The sequence below is a fragment of the Tamandua tetradactyla genome, chromosome 7 (genome assembly GCF_023851605.1).
Source record: "Tamandua tetradactyla isolate mTamTet1 chromosome 7, mTamTet1.pri, whole genome shotgun sequence".
Classification (NCBI taxonomy): Eukaryota; Metazoa; Chordata; class Mammalia; order Pilosa; family Myrmecophagidae; genus Tamandua; species Tamandua tetradactyla.
In genome coordinates this window covers 111,357,248-111,372,629 of record NC_135333.1, presented here as the reverse complement: position 1 = coordinate 111,372,629, position 15,382 = coordinate 111,357,248, and the positions used below count along the sequence as shown (strand labels likewise).

The 15,382-nt window shown below is 41.0% G+C and overlaps 1 protein-coding gene, 1 long non-coding RNA gene and 1 pseudogene across 6 annotated transcripts in view; 1 reads left to right on the top strand and 2 right to left on the bottom strand.

The window, feature by feature from the left end:
* The window catches only part of LOC143691812 (uncharacterized), a 90,977-nt gene that overhangs the window by 27,774 nt on the left and 47,821 nt on the right, over nt 1–15,382 (bottom strand). The gene's annotated exons all lie outside the window — the stretch shown is intronic.
* FAM186A (family with sequence similarity 186 member A) overlaps nt 1–15,382 on the top strand; it is a 127,242-nt gene that overhangs the window by 98,167 nt on the left and 13,693 nt on the right. For all 4 annotated transcript variants that reach the window (XM_077170864.1, XM_077170866.1, XM_077170865.1 and 1 more), the window contains one exon: nt 8,529–15,330. In XM_077170864.1, coding sequence (XP_077026979.1) covers nt 8,529–15,330 — 6,802 coding nt within the window. The remainder of the gene's footprint in view (nt 1–8,528; nt 15,331–15,382) is intronic.
* LOC143643021 (U6 spliceosomal RNA) lies at nt 6,244–6,340 on the bottom strand (annotated as a pseudogene).

Genomic DNA, 15,382 nt, shown 5'->3' with positions numbered 1-15,382 from the left:
TGTTTTCATTTTGAATTGTCATAAGATATTTCCTAATTTTCCTTTTGATTTCTCTCTGACCATTATTTGTTTAAGAGTGCATCATTTACTTTCTACATATCTGTGAAATTTCCAGTTTTTCTTGTGTTATTCATTTCTAGCTTCATTCCATTGTGGTCATAGGAGATGCTTTTTATACTTTCAATCTATTTAAATTTATTAAGACTTGCTTTGTGACATAGCATGTGGTCTATCTTGGAGGACAATCTACATATACTTGAGAAGGATATGTATTCTTCTGAGTGTGTCTATTGGGTCTAATTTGTTTATTGTTCACATTCTCTGTGACCTTATTCACCTTCTGTCTAGGTGTTCTATCCATTAACGAAAGTAGTAGTACAAGTCTCCAGATAGTATTACAGAAAAATACATTTCTCCCTTTAGTTTTGTCAATGTTTGTCTTGTGGATTTGGGCACTGTTATTAGGGTATATATGTTTGCTATTGCCATATAATATTGGTGGATTGACCATTTTATTAATATGCCTTTCTTCATCTCTTATAATAGTTTTTTATTTAAAATCTATTTTGTTCAATATAGTCACCCCAGCTATTCCTATTTACATGGAATATTTTTTCTATCGTTTCACTCTCGATATTATTGTTTCTTTGGATCTAAGGTAGGTCTCTTGTAAATAATATATAGTTAGATCATGCCTTTTTTTATACATTCTGCCCATCTGTATCTTTTAGAGAGTTTAATCCATTTACATTCAGAGTAATTACTGTTAAGACAGGACTTATTTTAGCCATTTTGTCCTTTGTTTCTTTTATGTCTTATGCTTTTTTTTTGGTCCCTTCTTTCCTTCATTGCTGCCTTCTTTTGTGTATAATTGATCTTTTGTTATGAAACAAATTGATCCCCTTCTCATATGCACTTCTGTATATATTTTAAAACTTTCCTCGTGGTTCCCATGGGGTTTATATTTAACACCCTAACTCTATAACCAGTTAGTTTGAAATGATACCAACTTAACTTCAGTAGCATACATAGTCTCTGCTCCTACACCTCTCCATTACTTTTCTTTATGTTGTCTTTGTCACACATCTGTTTAGATTATGTATTTTCATAATGAATAAGAAATAACCATAGAACTGTGGTTATTTCTTATTCATATGTATTCTTTATCATAAGAATAAAAATTAGAGCCACATACCCAAAATACAATAATACAGGCACTTTAACGTACCATGGTAGGTCACCTTTGCCAGAGATCTTTTTTCTTCATATGGCCCCAAGCTGCTTTCTACCCTTTCAACCTGAAGAATTCCCTTTAGCATTTATTGTAGGACAGCTCTTGTGGTAATAAACTCCCTCAACTTTTGTTTATCCATGAACATCTTAAATTTTCCCTCATTTTTATTTATTTATTTTTTGCATGGGCAGGCACCGGGAATCAAACCTGGGTCTCTATATGGCAGGTAAGAACACTGCCACTGAGCCACCATGGCCTGCCCCTCCCTCATTTTTAAAAAGCAATTTTATTGAGATATATTCACACACCATACAATCCATCCAAATCACACAATCAGTGGTTCACTATTATGCATTTATCACTACAATCAATTTTAGAACATTTTCATTTCTCCAAAAACAAAACCCCATACCCTTTATTTCCCACCCCCCATTATTGACCCTTAGCATTAGTGTGGTACATTTGTTGCAAGTGTTAAAAGAATATTAAAATATTACTTTTAACTATAGTCTATAGTTTGCAATATGTTGCATTTTTCCTATATACCATTCTCTTATTAACCCCTCGTAATAGTGATATACATTTGTTCTAGTTCATGAAGGAATATTCTTATATTTGTACTGTTAATCACAGTCATCATCCACAGCAAGATTCACTGCATTATACAGTCCCATGTTCTATCTCTAGCTTTTCTTCTAGTGACTGACATGACCCTAAACTTCCTCTTTCAACCACAATATACACACAATTCAATAATCCAGTACCTTAATTATAGTCACCATAATGTGCTACCATCACCTCTATGCATTTCCAGACATTTACATTCAACTAATTAAAATTCTGTAGAAATTAAGCAGCTGATCCTTAAGGGAGATATCCTGATCTCTCCCTTGGTAACCTATATTCTAGATTTTAACTATATGAGTTTACTTATTATAATTAGTCCATAATTAAAACCTTAGATAAGAGGGAGAATTTGATTTCCAGAGTTAACATATCAAGATAATCAATGCCAAGACATCAACAAAAGATTACAAGTCATGCAAAGAAAGAATAAAAGATGATCCATTCAAATGAATAAATTAAAACAATAGAGGAAATACAGATGTTGGAAAACCAATCAAAGATGTCTAAATAAGTTCAAGAAGATAATCCATGAGCAAAAAGAGTAATTAGAAAAATATAAAAGGAACCAAACAGAACTTTTAGGGATGAAAAGCATAATAATGGAGACTATAAATACACTAGATCCTGATACTAGGTATAAACTCAGAAGAATTGAAAGCAGGGATGCTTACAGAAATTTGCACACTGATGCTTACAGAACCATTTTACACAATTGTCTAGAGACACTGTAGGTTGTTTGGAGTTTCTAGAAACTTGTTCATTTCATCGAAGTTGTCTAATTTGTTGGCAAATAGATGTTCATAGTATCCTTTTATGACCTTTTAAATTCTATGGGGTCACCAGTAATGTCCCCCCTCTCACTTCTACTTTTATTTGCATCTTCTCTCTTTTTTTCTTTGTCATTCTAGCTAAGGCTTTGCCAACTTTATTCATTCATCTTCTCAAAGAACCAACTTTTTGTTTTGTTGATTCTATTTTTTTTTCAATTTCATTTATTTCTGTTTTAATCTCTATTATTTCTTTCCTTCTGTTTTACTTCGGGATTAGTTTGCTGTCCTTTTTCTAGTTCCTCCAGGTGGGCAGTTAGGTCTTTGATTTAGCCTTTTCTTCTTGTTTAATATAAACATTTAGGACTACAAAGTTCTCTTTCAGCACTGCCTTCACTGCTTCCCGTAAGTTTTGATATGTTGTGTTCTCATTGATCACAAGTTATTTACTGGTTTCTCTTGTTATTTCTCCTTTGACCGCTGATTAAGAGTGTGTTGTTTAACCATCATGTATTTGTGGACTTTCCCATTCTCTGTCTGTCAGTGACTTCTAGCTTCATTCCATTATGGTCATAGAAAGTGCTTTGTACAGTTTCAATCATTTTCAATTTATTGATATCTTTTTTGTTACCAACATGTGGTCTATCCTTGAGAAGAATGTATATCCTGTTGTTTGAGACTGCAATGTTCTTTATATGTCTGTTAGGTCTAGTTTATTTATCATTTTATTCAAGTTCAGTTTCTTTACCAATCATCTCTCTAGACGTTCTATTGATGTGAGTGGTGTATTGAAGTCTCCAACTATTATTGTAGAGCTGCCTATTTCTCCCTTCAGTTTTGCCAGTGTTTGCCTCATGTATTTCTAGGCACCCTGGTTAGGTGCATAAATATTTCAAATTGTTATTTGTTCTTGGTGGATTGCCCCTTTTATTAGTATTAGTTTTTATTTATTAGTCCTTCCTCAACTCTTATAATATTTTTGCATTTAAAGTCTATTTTCTCTGATATTAATATAGATACCTCAGCTCTTTTTGGGTTAGTGTTTGTGTGGAATATATTTTTCCAGCCTTTCTCTTTCAACCTATTTGTATCCTTTGATCTAAGGTGAGTCTCTCATAGACAACATGTAGATGGATTATATATATTTTACCCATTTTATCAATCTCTGTCTTTTGATAGGAGAGTTTAATCTGTTAGCATTCAGTGTCATTACTGTCCAGGGAGTACTTACTTTAACCATTCTATCCTTTATCCTATCCTGTTATATATAATATATTATTTTTGCCTCCCCTTTTATCCTTTGTCACCCTTATTGATAACCTTCATTTCTACACTCTACTCCAAACCTCTCTCTCCTGTATTTTCCTTTCAGCCTCCAGAGCTCCCTTTAGTATTTCTCATAGCACAGGACTCTTGTTAACAAACTCCCTCAGCTTCTGTTTACAGTAAATATTTTAAACTTAACCTCATTTTTGAAGAGCAGTTTTGCCAGATGAAGAATTCTTGGCTGGAAGATTTTCTCTTAAAATATCTTAAATATATCATACCACTGACTTTTTGCCTTCATGGTTTCTGATGAGTTCTGAGAGAACTGGATATCCATAGCCAAAAGAATGAAAGAGGACCTATATTTCACACCATATACAAAAATTAGCTCAAAATGGAGCAAAGACCTACATATAAGACACAGGGCCATAAAGTTCCCAAAGAAAATGTAGGGAAGCATCTTCGAGATCTTGTGATAGGGAGAGGTTTTTTTAAACTTGATACCCAAAGCAGAAGCAGCAAAAGAAAAAATATAGAAGTGGGAAGCTCCTCAAATTTGAATACTTTTGTGCATCCATATTAGTTTGATAGCTGCTGGAATGCAATATACCAGAACTGGAACAGCTTTTACAAAAGGGGAATTTAATAAGTTACAAGTTTACTGTTCTAAGGAAGTGAAAATGTCCAAATTGAGGCACCAACAAGAGGTTACCTTCACTTAAGAAAGGCTGATACTGTCTGGAACAGCCCTGTCAGCTGGGAAATCATGTGGCTGGCATCTGCTGGTCCCTTGCTTCTGTACTCTGTTGCTTTCAGGCTCTGTTCCTGTGGGGGTTCCTCACTTTACTTCTCCAGGGCTGGCTTTCATCTCTTGGCTTCTCTTTACTCTCTATAGTTTCTGGCTTGCTTAACATGTCATGGCAATGTTTGCTGGACTCCAAGCATCTCCAAGCATCCATGTCTCTCTTTTCTGCCTGTCAGCTCTGCTCTGAAGTTTCTGTCTGCTCTGTCATTTCTCCAAAATGTTTCCTCTTTTAAAGGATTCCAGTAAACTAATCAAGACCCACCTGGAATAGGTGGGGTCACATCTCCATCTAATCAAAAGTTAACACCCACAGGGGCGGGCCGCGGTGGCTCAGCGGGCAAGAGTGCTTGCCTGCCGTGCCGGAGGACCCCGGTTCGATTCCCGGCCCCAGCCCATGTAAAAAACAAACAAACAAACAAAACATAATAAAACAAGAAAATGTTTAAAAATGTTTCCCTTTCTTCCTCCCTTCCTTCCTTCTCTGTCTTTCCTTCCTTTCCTCCCTCTCTCTTTAAAAAAAAAAAAAAAAAAAAAAAGTTAACACCCACAATTGTGTGTGCTGCATCTCCATGGAGATAATCTAATCAAAAGATTCTACCCTACATATTAAATCAGGATTAAAAGAAATAGCTGCTTCCACAAGATGGAATCAGGATTAAAACATGGCTTTTCTGGGGTACATAATGCTTTCAAACAGGCAAAGGTGGAAAGACAGCCTACCCAACAGTAGGAAATATTTGGAAACTAAATATCTGATAAGGTATACTATCCAGAAATATAAATCAATCCTACAACTCAACAACAAAAAGACAAACAACTTAATTAAAAACAGGCAAAATACTTGAATACATACTTTTCCAAAGAGGAAATATAAGTGGCTTAAAAGCACATGAAAAGATGCTCAACATCACTAGCTGGTAGGGAAATATAAATCAAAACCACAATGAGATATCAGTTCACACCTACTACAATGGCTACTATCAAAAAACCACACACACACACACACACACAAAACCCAGAAAACTACAAGTGCTACTACTACAATTAGTGTATATTGGCTGTGTGTTAAAGCTCTTTTCCAATGCTTATCCCAGTTTGTTTGTTTTTTTCTGGTCACTCTGAGCCTGAGTCTTGCCCTGGTCATGCTGAGTAACTTAAAAAAATTCCCTAGGATGTGTGAACGTTTCTCCTTAAAAGAGAATTCCTCTCCCATGCTCTTCCTCCTGGAATCCAGGCTGTGCTTTTTGTTGTTGGTTTTTTTATTACTAAAGAAGTTGTAGGTTTATAGAAGAATCATGCATAAAATACAGGATCCCCATATACCACCCCACCACCAATCACTTATGTTGGTGTGGAACATTTGTTATAATTGATGATAGCACATTTTTATAATTGTACTATTAACTAATGTTCATGGTTTATGTAGTATAGTTCCATGGGGTTTTAAAAATTCTGCTACCATATATACAATCTAACATTTCCCCTTTGAATAATATTACAGGATAATAATATTATAATAATAATATTATTCTCCCTGTGTTCACAAAAATATGGAATGCTTCCTGAATTTGCATGTTATTCTTGTACAGGGGCCATGCTAATTTCTGTATCATTGCAATTCTAGCATCTGCCAAAGTGAGCACGCTTTTTGTTTTTTTTTTTTTATATAGTTTTTCTTCCTTGGCAGCTGTGAAAAGCTCAACTCCACTACCACACTCTGTCTGCCTTTTCGCTCCAGCTTTCAGCATTGGGTGCATGCTACCCTGCAGCAGCTCGGCTCCCTGTTTTGTGCAGTTTTTCTGCCCCTGATAATCTCCAGGTTAGGGAACACAGACTTCAACTCTGAGTTTATCTTCCACTGAGCCATATGGGGTTGATGTACAAAGATGCCCCACTAAATATTTTAAACTAAATATTTTAGTTTAGGTGCACTAGTAATCAGGCCCCCGGGGCCACTGGCAATGAGCATGATTTGGCAAACTGCTCTCATGGGTCTATTAGTCCTCCGGGACCTGAACTAGAATGCACCCAGGCTGTGGAGCCACCACTGTGAGTCATACAAACTGCCACACAGAACTGAGCATGGGGGATGGGCCTGGACCAGTAAATTTGCCCCATGACTCTCTTACCATTTTTTAATTTGCTTGTTTTTCTGATCAGCATTCATTGAGTTGTTATTTAGTCTTGATCATCTCCCAGAATTTTGAGATAGTTGATTCTGCCCTTTTATTTTGCTATTTCTAAGCAGGAACACTCAACGGTATGTCTTCACACTGCCATCTTGATCTAATTGCTGCTTTTGAAGTCTTTTTCTAACAAATCTAACATCTGGGCCCTTTCAGAGACAGTTTTCATTGACTGCTTTATTCTCTGTGTTATGTGTCACATTTTCTTGTTTCCTTTTCTGTTGAAAATTGGACATTTTAATACTATATTGTAGCAACTCTGGATTCTGATTCCCTCTCTCTTCTGGAATTTCTTTTGTTGTTTGTGGTTGTTGCTTAGTGACTTGCCTGGACTAAATCTGTGGAATCTGTGTTTCCCCCAATGTGGGGCCACTGGTATCGCTACTCAGTTCTTTTCTTTTTTTTTCATTTTTGTTTTTATCTTTAAATCTAAATTTCTAGGGGTCAACCTGGAGTCAGTAAACCTCAGTAGTTAGCTAATGATTGGTCAGATCATTGATTGATACAGATTGATCCAGTAAGTCTTCTACTCTTTGTTAATGGATCTGCGTGTGAGTTAAGGAAAACATTCAAAGTTTTCTCCAACTTTTACTTTTTCAATGTGTAAGTCCTCTAATTTAGGCAGGAATGAAACGAAATCTTGGACACTCTCCTGCCTTTTTTTTGAGGATGCAAGCTGCCTCCCATCTATACACAGAATTCCAGAACTCCAGGGATATGTGGGAGCTTTTCAAGGCCCATTGTGGTTCTCTTGTTCTTTATATCTCCCTGTTAAATTTCTGGCTGATCTGTTGATTTTTTACTTGTCCCAGTGAGGCTCCCACCTCAGATTAGGTCCAATGTTGACCTACCTGATTTTTTTGCTACTGAGGTTTTCTTCCATGCTCTGCTCCAGATCAAGCCAGCCTTCTCAGGAGGTGGAGCAGCCAATCCTCACAGCCTGCCTTATCATACTCTGGTAGAGCTACCAGGCCATGGAGCTTGGGAGTTGGAGATGGAAACAGTTAATGCCACAGCCTTCTACTGTTCTTTCTGAGGTTCAGTAGTTTTTCTTGAATAATTGCCTCACAAATTGGTGTATGTCTTTGGTCAATATCCAGAGTCCTAAAATTATTGTTTAGGCAGTTTTGTCCAGTTTTACCATTACTTTGAGGGGAGAATTTTTTTCTGAGTTTCTCATTCAGTAATTTGAGAATATCACAGAAATCCCCTAAAATATTTTCTTTTCTGTTGATTTGTGACCCTTTTGAAAGAAACAAGGCCATCTTTGTTCAGAAAGGGGAGAAAAGGAATAAAGGAACTCAAGAAAGGAAATGGAAAGCATCAAACATAAACAAGGTCAAGGGGAAATTTTGGTTTACATTATATCTAAACACAAATTTGGAACTGAAAGTAAACTGAGGTCACAAGGTGAGTTATTCTCCTTAACTCTGGTAGCAGAAGTTCTAAGTGATTGTGGCAAACGAATCTTTCTTTTAAAAATAATATTATTTATTTGTGGAGTTAAGGTTTCCTGTTGAATCTTTTTCCTGTAGTGAGCCATTAATTTAAGCTAAATTACCTAGGCTTAAGCATACATAAAGCACAACACAAAAGAAGAAATGCAATCTCATTACTTTTTGTTCTATTTCTTTTTCTTCCAGCATCCAGAAGTACTTTATGGAAGTCTTGGAAAGAAAGAGTTATAAAGCGACCTGCAACAGCCCATGCTTTAAGACCAGATCAGATGATTAGCGATGAATTTGCAACAAACACAAAAGTCTCAGAAATCCAAGATATGCTACAGGAACTCATAGGCACTGCAATGTTCAATAAAATGGAAAACAATGCTATTAAATATATATCGTCAACAATAATAAACCTTTCTAAAGCTTTGAGTGTGCTAAATGATGAGTTAAAAATTCTTAACCTCCAAAGTGCCAATTTGCACATAGATGAGACTGCTGAATCAGAAAAAGAGCTCTCCCTAAAGATAATACAAGATCTCAGTGAAAAAAATGAAATGTTTCAGCAGCAACTACAAGAAGCAGATGAAAAATGTGAACACCTTATTCGATCCAAAGCTGTTATAGAGCACCAATTATATACAGCATTATCCACATTGTCATCCCTGAAGGTATTACCTAAGCTTTCTCCACAGTCGTCAACACCAACTAATAGAACTGGTGACAGAGAGGACAGTATGGACACTATTTTGACCAAGGAATTTGAAACTATTATGGATGAAGCCAAAAAAAAAGGGATTAAAGGCTCTGGGGTCAAATGGGACCCAGGTATTTCATATGCAGTCCAAGGTGAAATGATTCCAGATTTAACTCAAGAGCAATATACTTTACCTGGAAAAAAAAAGAAAGAGTCTCCTGAAGATATCACTGAAGATAAAAGTGATCAGAAAGACAAGACTGATCAGTACCGGTCACAGAAAAGAAGGTACACCAAAGAAAGTACATATATTCATGGCACCTCTGGATCAAAACTAAGTGATGAACAGAAAGTTTCAGGGACCAAACCTATTCACTACTCTGAACAACAAGCATTGGGAAAGAAAGGAAAAGAAATAAAATCATTTTTTGAAGCCAAATCAAAGTCAACCACTGAATCAAAAAGCCATCATATCCCTTCTGATTCCCCCTCTACTGAACCAAAAAGCCAGGGTGGCAGAAGTGTAACAAGAGGTATGTGGGAGCAAATTAGGAAGGCCAAACCTGAATTTTCACCTGACATACACCAAATTTCTACAGAAGCTAAAGTGGAACCCATCCCTGAGTCAAAGGATAAAGGGAGCAAAAGTAAAAAGAGTAGCTTAGCAGAGCCACTCGGAATAGTCCAACTTGATCATCCCTCTGAGTCACAGAAAGGGCACAAAATGGAAAAGAAACACCAAATCTCTCCAAGCAAAGAAGAAAAAATTGAAGAGAAGGAAATGATAATCTTTACCAAGAAAGTCAAGCCTTACCAAGTAGTAAAATCACAACCAAAAATGGCTAAAGAAACTTCAGAATCTATCAGAGCTCTAGAAAATTCAAATGTCAAAAGTGACCAGAGTAACCTAGAAGAATTTCATAAAGCTATAATGGCTTTCCTAAATGAAACAATTGATAACATAGGAAAGCCTTTTGTTAAAAAGACTCTGGTAAAGGAAGAGTTATTAAAAAAAGCAGAGGTTGAAAAATTAGAAATCATAAAGGCAAAAATGGAGGAATATTTCCAAAAAGTGGCTGAAATAGTGACCAAAATGTTGAGAAAATACAAGGATATAAAAAAGGCAGAACAAGTTGGGGAGAAACCTAAGGAGCTAAAAAAGGTAGTCACATTTATGCCAGGATCACATTTTCCGAAGTCACCAATTAGTGCAAAGTCTGAAATTAACACCCTCCTTTCTTATGAGAATATAGATCCAAAACTTAACAATTTAATACAAATTATCTTGACTGAAATAGAAAGTGAAAGAGATGTTCCAGTAGTCTCAATAGGAGAGAAAGACCATAAGGAAAAAGAAGAACAAAGGTGGAAGGAGGGTGAAGAAAAAATTTCTGGCCTGAGTCTCAAACACCAGATGCTACAAGAAAGGAATCTCTGGGAGGAGACTGATGAGAAGATAAATAAGAATTTGGAGGAGGGTGAGGCATGGCCCCAGATGAAGGAGGGAAAACAATGGCAGCAGAAGCAGTGGCAGAAAGAAGAGATGTGGAAAGAACAGCAAAAACAGGGGATGCAAAAGTGGATTGAGAAAGATGTGAAGGAAAAGCAAAGGGAAAAGGAGAAAGAAGAGTATCAGAATCTAGAGCAGCAAATGGAAATATGGAAGCAAAAAATGAAAGAGCAAGGGTTGCTCTCGGAGACGAGTCGGGTTCAGGACGAAGTGAGACAAATGGAGCTGAAAAGGAGATGGGAGAAAGAGGAGGAGAAGCAGAAGTCAAGAAGAAAGGGAGAGAACCATGAAAGGCAGAGGCAGAAAATATCAATGGATCAGGTGAAGATTAAGGAAAAAAAACCTGAAGAGCTGGAAAAACTGGTCTCACAAGCTTCAGTGACATTATCTGATGGTACCCTTTCTCCCAGGTGGAAGACCATGCCAAAAGATGCATCCCGATTATACCTAGCAGGAGAGAGCTATAGGAATCTTAAGACATTAGATATTCTTCCTGACAGAAAACACTCTATACCAATCACTCCTCCTACCTCCACACAGTCCTTCTCACCTATTTCTAGACAGTCCCCCCCAAATTGGATAAATATCACTCCTGAGCAAGCTCAGGAACTGGGAATCACTCTCACCCCTAGGCAAGTCCAGGCGCAGGGGATCATCCTCACCCTTGAGCAGGCCCAGGCACTGGGGATCACCCTTGCTCCTGGACAGGCCAAGGCCCAGAGGATCACTCGTACTCCTGAGCTGATCCAGGTACAGGGGGTCACACTCATCCCTGAGGAGGCCCAGACACAGAAGGTCATTCACACACCTGAGCAGATTCAGGAACAGGGAATCACACTTAGCCTTCAGCAGGCCCAGGCACAAGGGATCACTCTCACCCCTGAGCCATTCCAGGAATTGGGGGTCACTCCCACCCCTGAGAACTCCCAGGGTTTAGGGGTCATCCTCACACCAGAGCAGGCACAAGCAGTGAGGTCTCCTCTCGCGCTTGAACAGGCCCCAGAATTGCAGGTCCCTTTCACACCTAAGCTGGCACAGGTATCAGGGCCCCCACTCACTCTGGAACAAGCCCAGATATTGACGGCCCCTGTTTCCCCTGAGGAGGTCCAGAAACTAAAGGCTTCTCTCACTTCAGAACAGGCCCAGGCAATGGAGATCCCTCAAGTTACAGAGCAGGCTCAGAGATTTGGGGTCCCTATTACCCAGGCACAGGTTGAGACACAGGGGACCAGTCTCATCTCTGAACCATCAGAGACACCACGAATCACCCTCACCCCTAAGCAAGCCCAAGTACAGGGGGTCCTTCTCACCCCTCAAGAAGCTCAGGCACATGAGATCACTCCTACCCCTCAGCAGGCCCAGGCACTGAGGATATCTCTCACTCCTGTGCAGGCCCAGGCACAGGGGATCACCCTCACCCCTCAGCAGGCCCAGGCACAGGGGATCACTCTCATCCATGAGCAGACCCAGGCACAAGGGGCCACTCTCACCCTTCAGCAGGCCCAGGCACTGGGGGTCACTCTTACTCCTGAGCAGATCCAGGCACAGGAGATCACTCTCATCCCTCAGGAGGCCCAGGCACAGGGGATCACCCTTGCCTCTCAGCAGGCTCAAGCACAGGGGATTGCTCTAACTCCTGAGCAGATCCAGGCACAGGGAATCACCCTCACCCTTCAGCAGGCCCAGGCACTAGGGGTCACTCTCACCCCTGAGCAGGCCCAGTCAGAGGGGATCATTTTCACCCCTGAGCAAGCTGAGGCACAGGGGATCCCACTCACTTCTCAGGAGGCCCAGGCACGGGGGAGCACTCTCACTCCTGAGCAGGCCCAGGCACTGAGGGTCACTCTCACCCCTGAACAGGCCCAAGCACAAAGGATCACCCTCATTCCTGAGCAGGCCCAGGCACTTGGGATCACACTCACCCCTCAAAAGGCCCAGACACAGGGGATCACTCTCACTCCTGAGCAGACCCAGGTACAGGCACTCACACTCACCCCTCAACAGGCCCAGGCACAGGGGATCACCCTCACCCCTCAGCAGGCCCAGGCACAGGGGATCACACTCACCCCTCAGCAGGCCCAAGCACTTGGGATCACACTCACCCCTCAGCAGGCCCAGGCACAGGGGATCACACTCACCCCTCAGCAGGCCCAGGCACAGGGGATCACACTCACCCCTCAGCAGGCCCAAGCACTTGGGATCACACTCACCCCTCAGCAGGCCCAGGCGCAGGGTTACACTCTCACCCCTGAGCCATTCCAGGTATTGGGGGTCACTCCCACCCCTGAGGACTCCCAGGGTTTAGGGGTCTTCCTCACACCAGAGCAGGCACAAGCAGTGAGGTCTCTCACCCTTGAACAGACCCCAGAATTGCAGGTCCCTTTCACACCTAAGGAGGCACAGGTATCAGGGCCCCCACTCACTCTGGAACAAGCCCAGATATTGAGGGTCCCTGTTTCCTCTGAGCAGACCCAGAAACTAAAGTCTTCTGTCACTTTAGAACAGACCCTGGCAATGGAGATCCCTCAAGCTATAGAACAGGCTCAGAGATTTGGGGTCCCTGTTACCCAAGCACAGCCTGAGACATTGAGAGTCGCTCTTACATCAGATCAGATCTTGGCATCTGGGGTTACCATCACCTCTGAGCAAATCCACACTGTGGAGCCTCCTCTCACTCCTCAGCAAGCTCAGTCATTGGGGGTCCCTCTCAGTCCTGAGCAAGCCGAGGCATTAAAAGCTACTCTCACTGAACAACAAACCAGGAATTTAGGGGTCTCCATCGGTTTAGAAAAGGTTCAACAAGTATCAAATGCTCTTACTCTTAAGCAGATCCAAGCATTGGATGTCACTCCTTCCCCAGAGCAGACCCAGGCATTTGGTACTCCTCTCACTGTGGAACAGGCCCAGGCATTGGAAATCTCCGTTACCCCAGAAAATGCCTGGATGTTAGCTGTTACTCGTAACCTGGAGCAGGCCCAGGCTTTGGGATCCCCTCTCACCCGAGAACAGGCTCAAGCATTAGGGGTTCCTCTTACTCCAGAATATATCTGGGAATTAGAGGTCCCTCTCACCTCAGATAAAGATGTTTTCTTGGGATCTCCTCCCTCCCCTGAGAAAGTCCAACCTTTGAGAGTTCCCTTCACCACAGGACAGGACCAGTCAGTGGGTGTTACTGTCATGCCTGAGCAGGACCTAAAATCAAGATCTCTTGCTGAGCAGCCCTCGCAACTCTGGGCTGGTCCTCCTTCAGGACATACCGTAGAAGTTGGGATCTTACCTATTACTACTAAACTCATCACACCAAGAGCTCCTCACATTCCTAAGCGGTCCCCCTCACTGGCTCCATCCACTCTTAGACCATTTCAAGAATTGAAGGCTTCTCTTCCCTCTGAGAAATCATTTACATTAAGATCATCTCCAAGCCCTAGGCAGTTTCTGATAACATCTCCTATTGCTGAAAAGTCACCTATTTTGGGAGTCTCTTCTACTTTGCACATTTCAAGGTCTCCTCTCACCCAAGGTCCCTTTGTGGGGAAATCTCCAGAAATGGAGATTTCTTCTGACTCTGGAAAGCTCCTGACACCACAGACCTTTCCTTCTTCTAGACAGACTCTGGTATCTGCCCCTGTGTGGTTCCTAACACCAAAGATCCCTCCTACATCTGGACGTCTAAAATTTGGGGCCCCTCATACAGCAGGGCAGAACATTGCACTAGGAAGCCTTCTCAGAAATAGGCGGCTTTTCACATCTGGAGGCTCTCCTACTCCTGAGCCCCACCGCATTTCAAAGGGCCATCTCACCCCCAGGCAGCCCCTTAAACCTGGTGTTCCACACACCTCTGGACAAATACCTAGTCTCCAGGCTCCTCTATCTCCTGGAGAGCCTTTGGTTTCTGGGGCCTCTTCTATCCCTGGGGAGCTTCTAGAATCTGGACCCTTAACCTTCCCTGAGCAGCCCCAGGCAGTCCAGTTCCCTCCCACTCCCATGCAATCTCTCCATCCGTGGACCCCTTCTACCCATGGGCGGCATCTGGCACCAAGGATCCTTCCCATTCCCGGGCAACCTTCTCCACAATGGATCCCTCCCAGCCCTGGAAAACCCCGGAAAGGTTTGGCATCTTCTGTCTCTGAAAAGAGAAAGAAAGGATTGGCAATTATTTCTTCTCTGAAATCTAAATCAGCATTGATCTATCCCAGTACTCCAAAGTTCAAGGTACCTCAAGTCCTACTCACTGCTAAGAAGTTGCAAATGCCAGAGGTTTCTGACATTTCTGAAGAAACTCAGATATTCCAAGATTCTTTCAACCTGGAACAGTTTAGAACATTTCAATCTTACCTTTCCAATTACAGGACACAAGTATCACAAAACCTGTACATTGATGAAGGGGCCGTTCCCACTCTCATGAAACCTATGACATCACTACCTTCTCTTACCACGCAACTACCCAAAACATCAGTGTTTTCACCTTCTGAATGGGACCCCAAACCCCGATTCCCTCCTATAGACAAGTCCTGGATACTGACTTCAGTTCCAGCTATCAAGAAACCTAAGATAACAGTGTCCCCTTCCTCTCCTCAAGAGCTAGAAGAGGAGAGGAAGAGGTATTTTGTTGATGTAGAAGCTCAGAGGAAGAATTTGATACTCTTAAATCAGGCTACAAAAACTTCTGTACTTACTTCATCATTGTACAAAACAGCTAGGAATCTTATAATTGAGACACTTCATACAGACACAGTTCGACTGGGATACATTTTCCACAAGTACATTGCCTATAGGCTGATCCAGCGTGCCAGGTAGATGTCACTATAATATGTGCAGTTTTCTGGCATAGTCTTGATTTCAAAT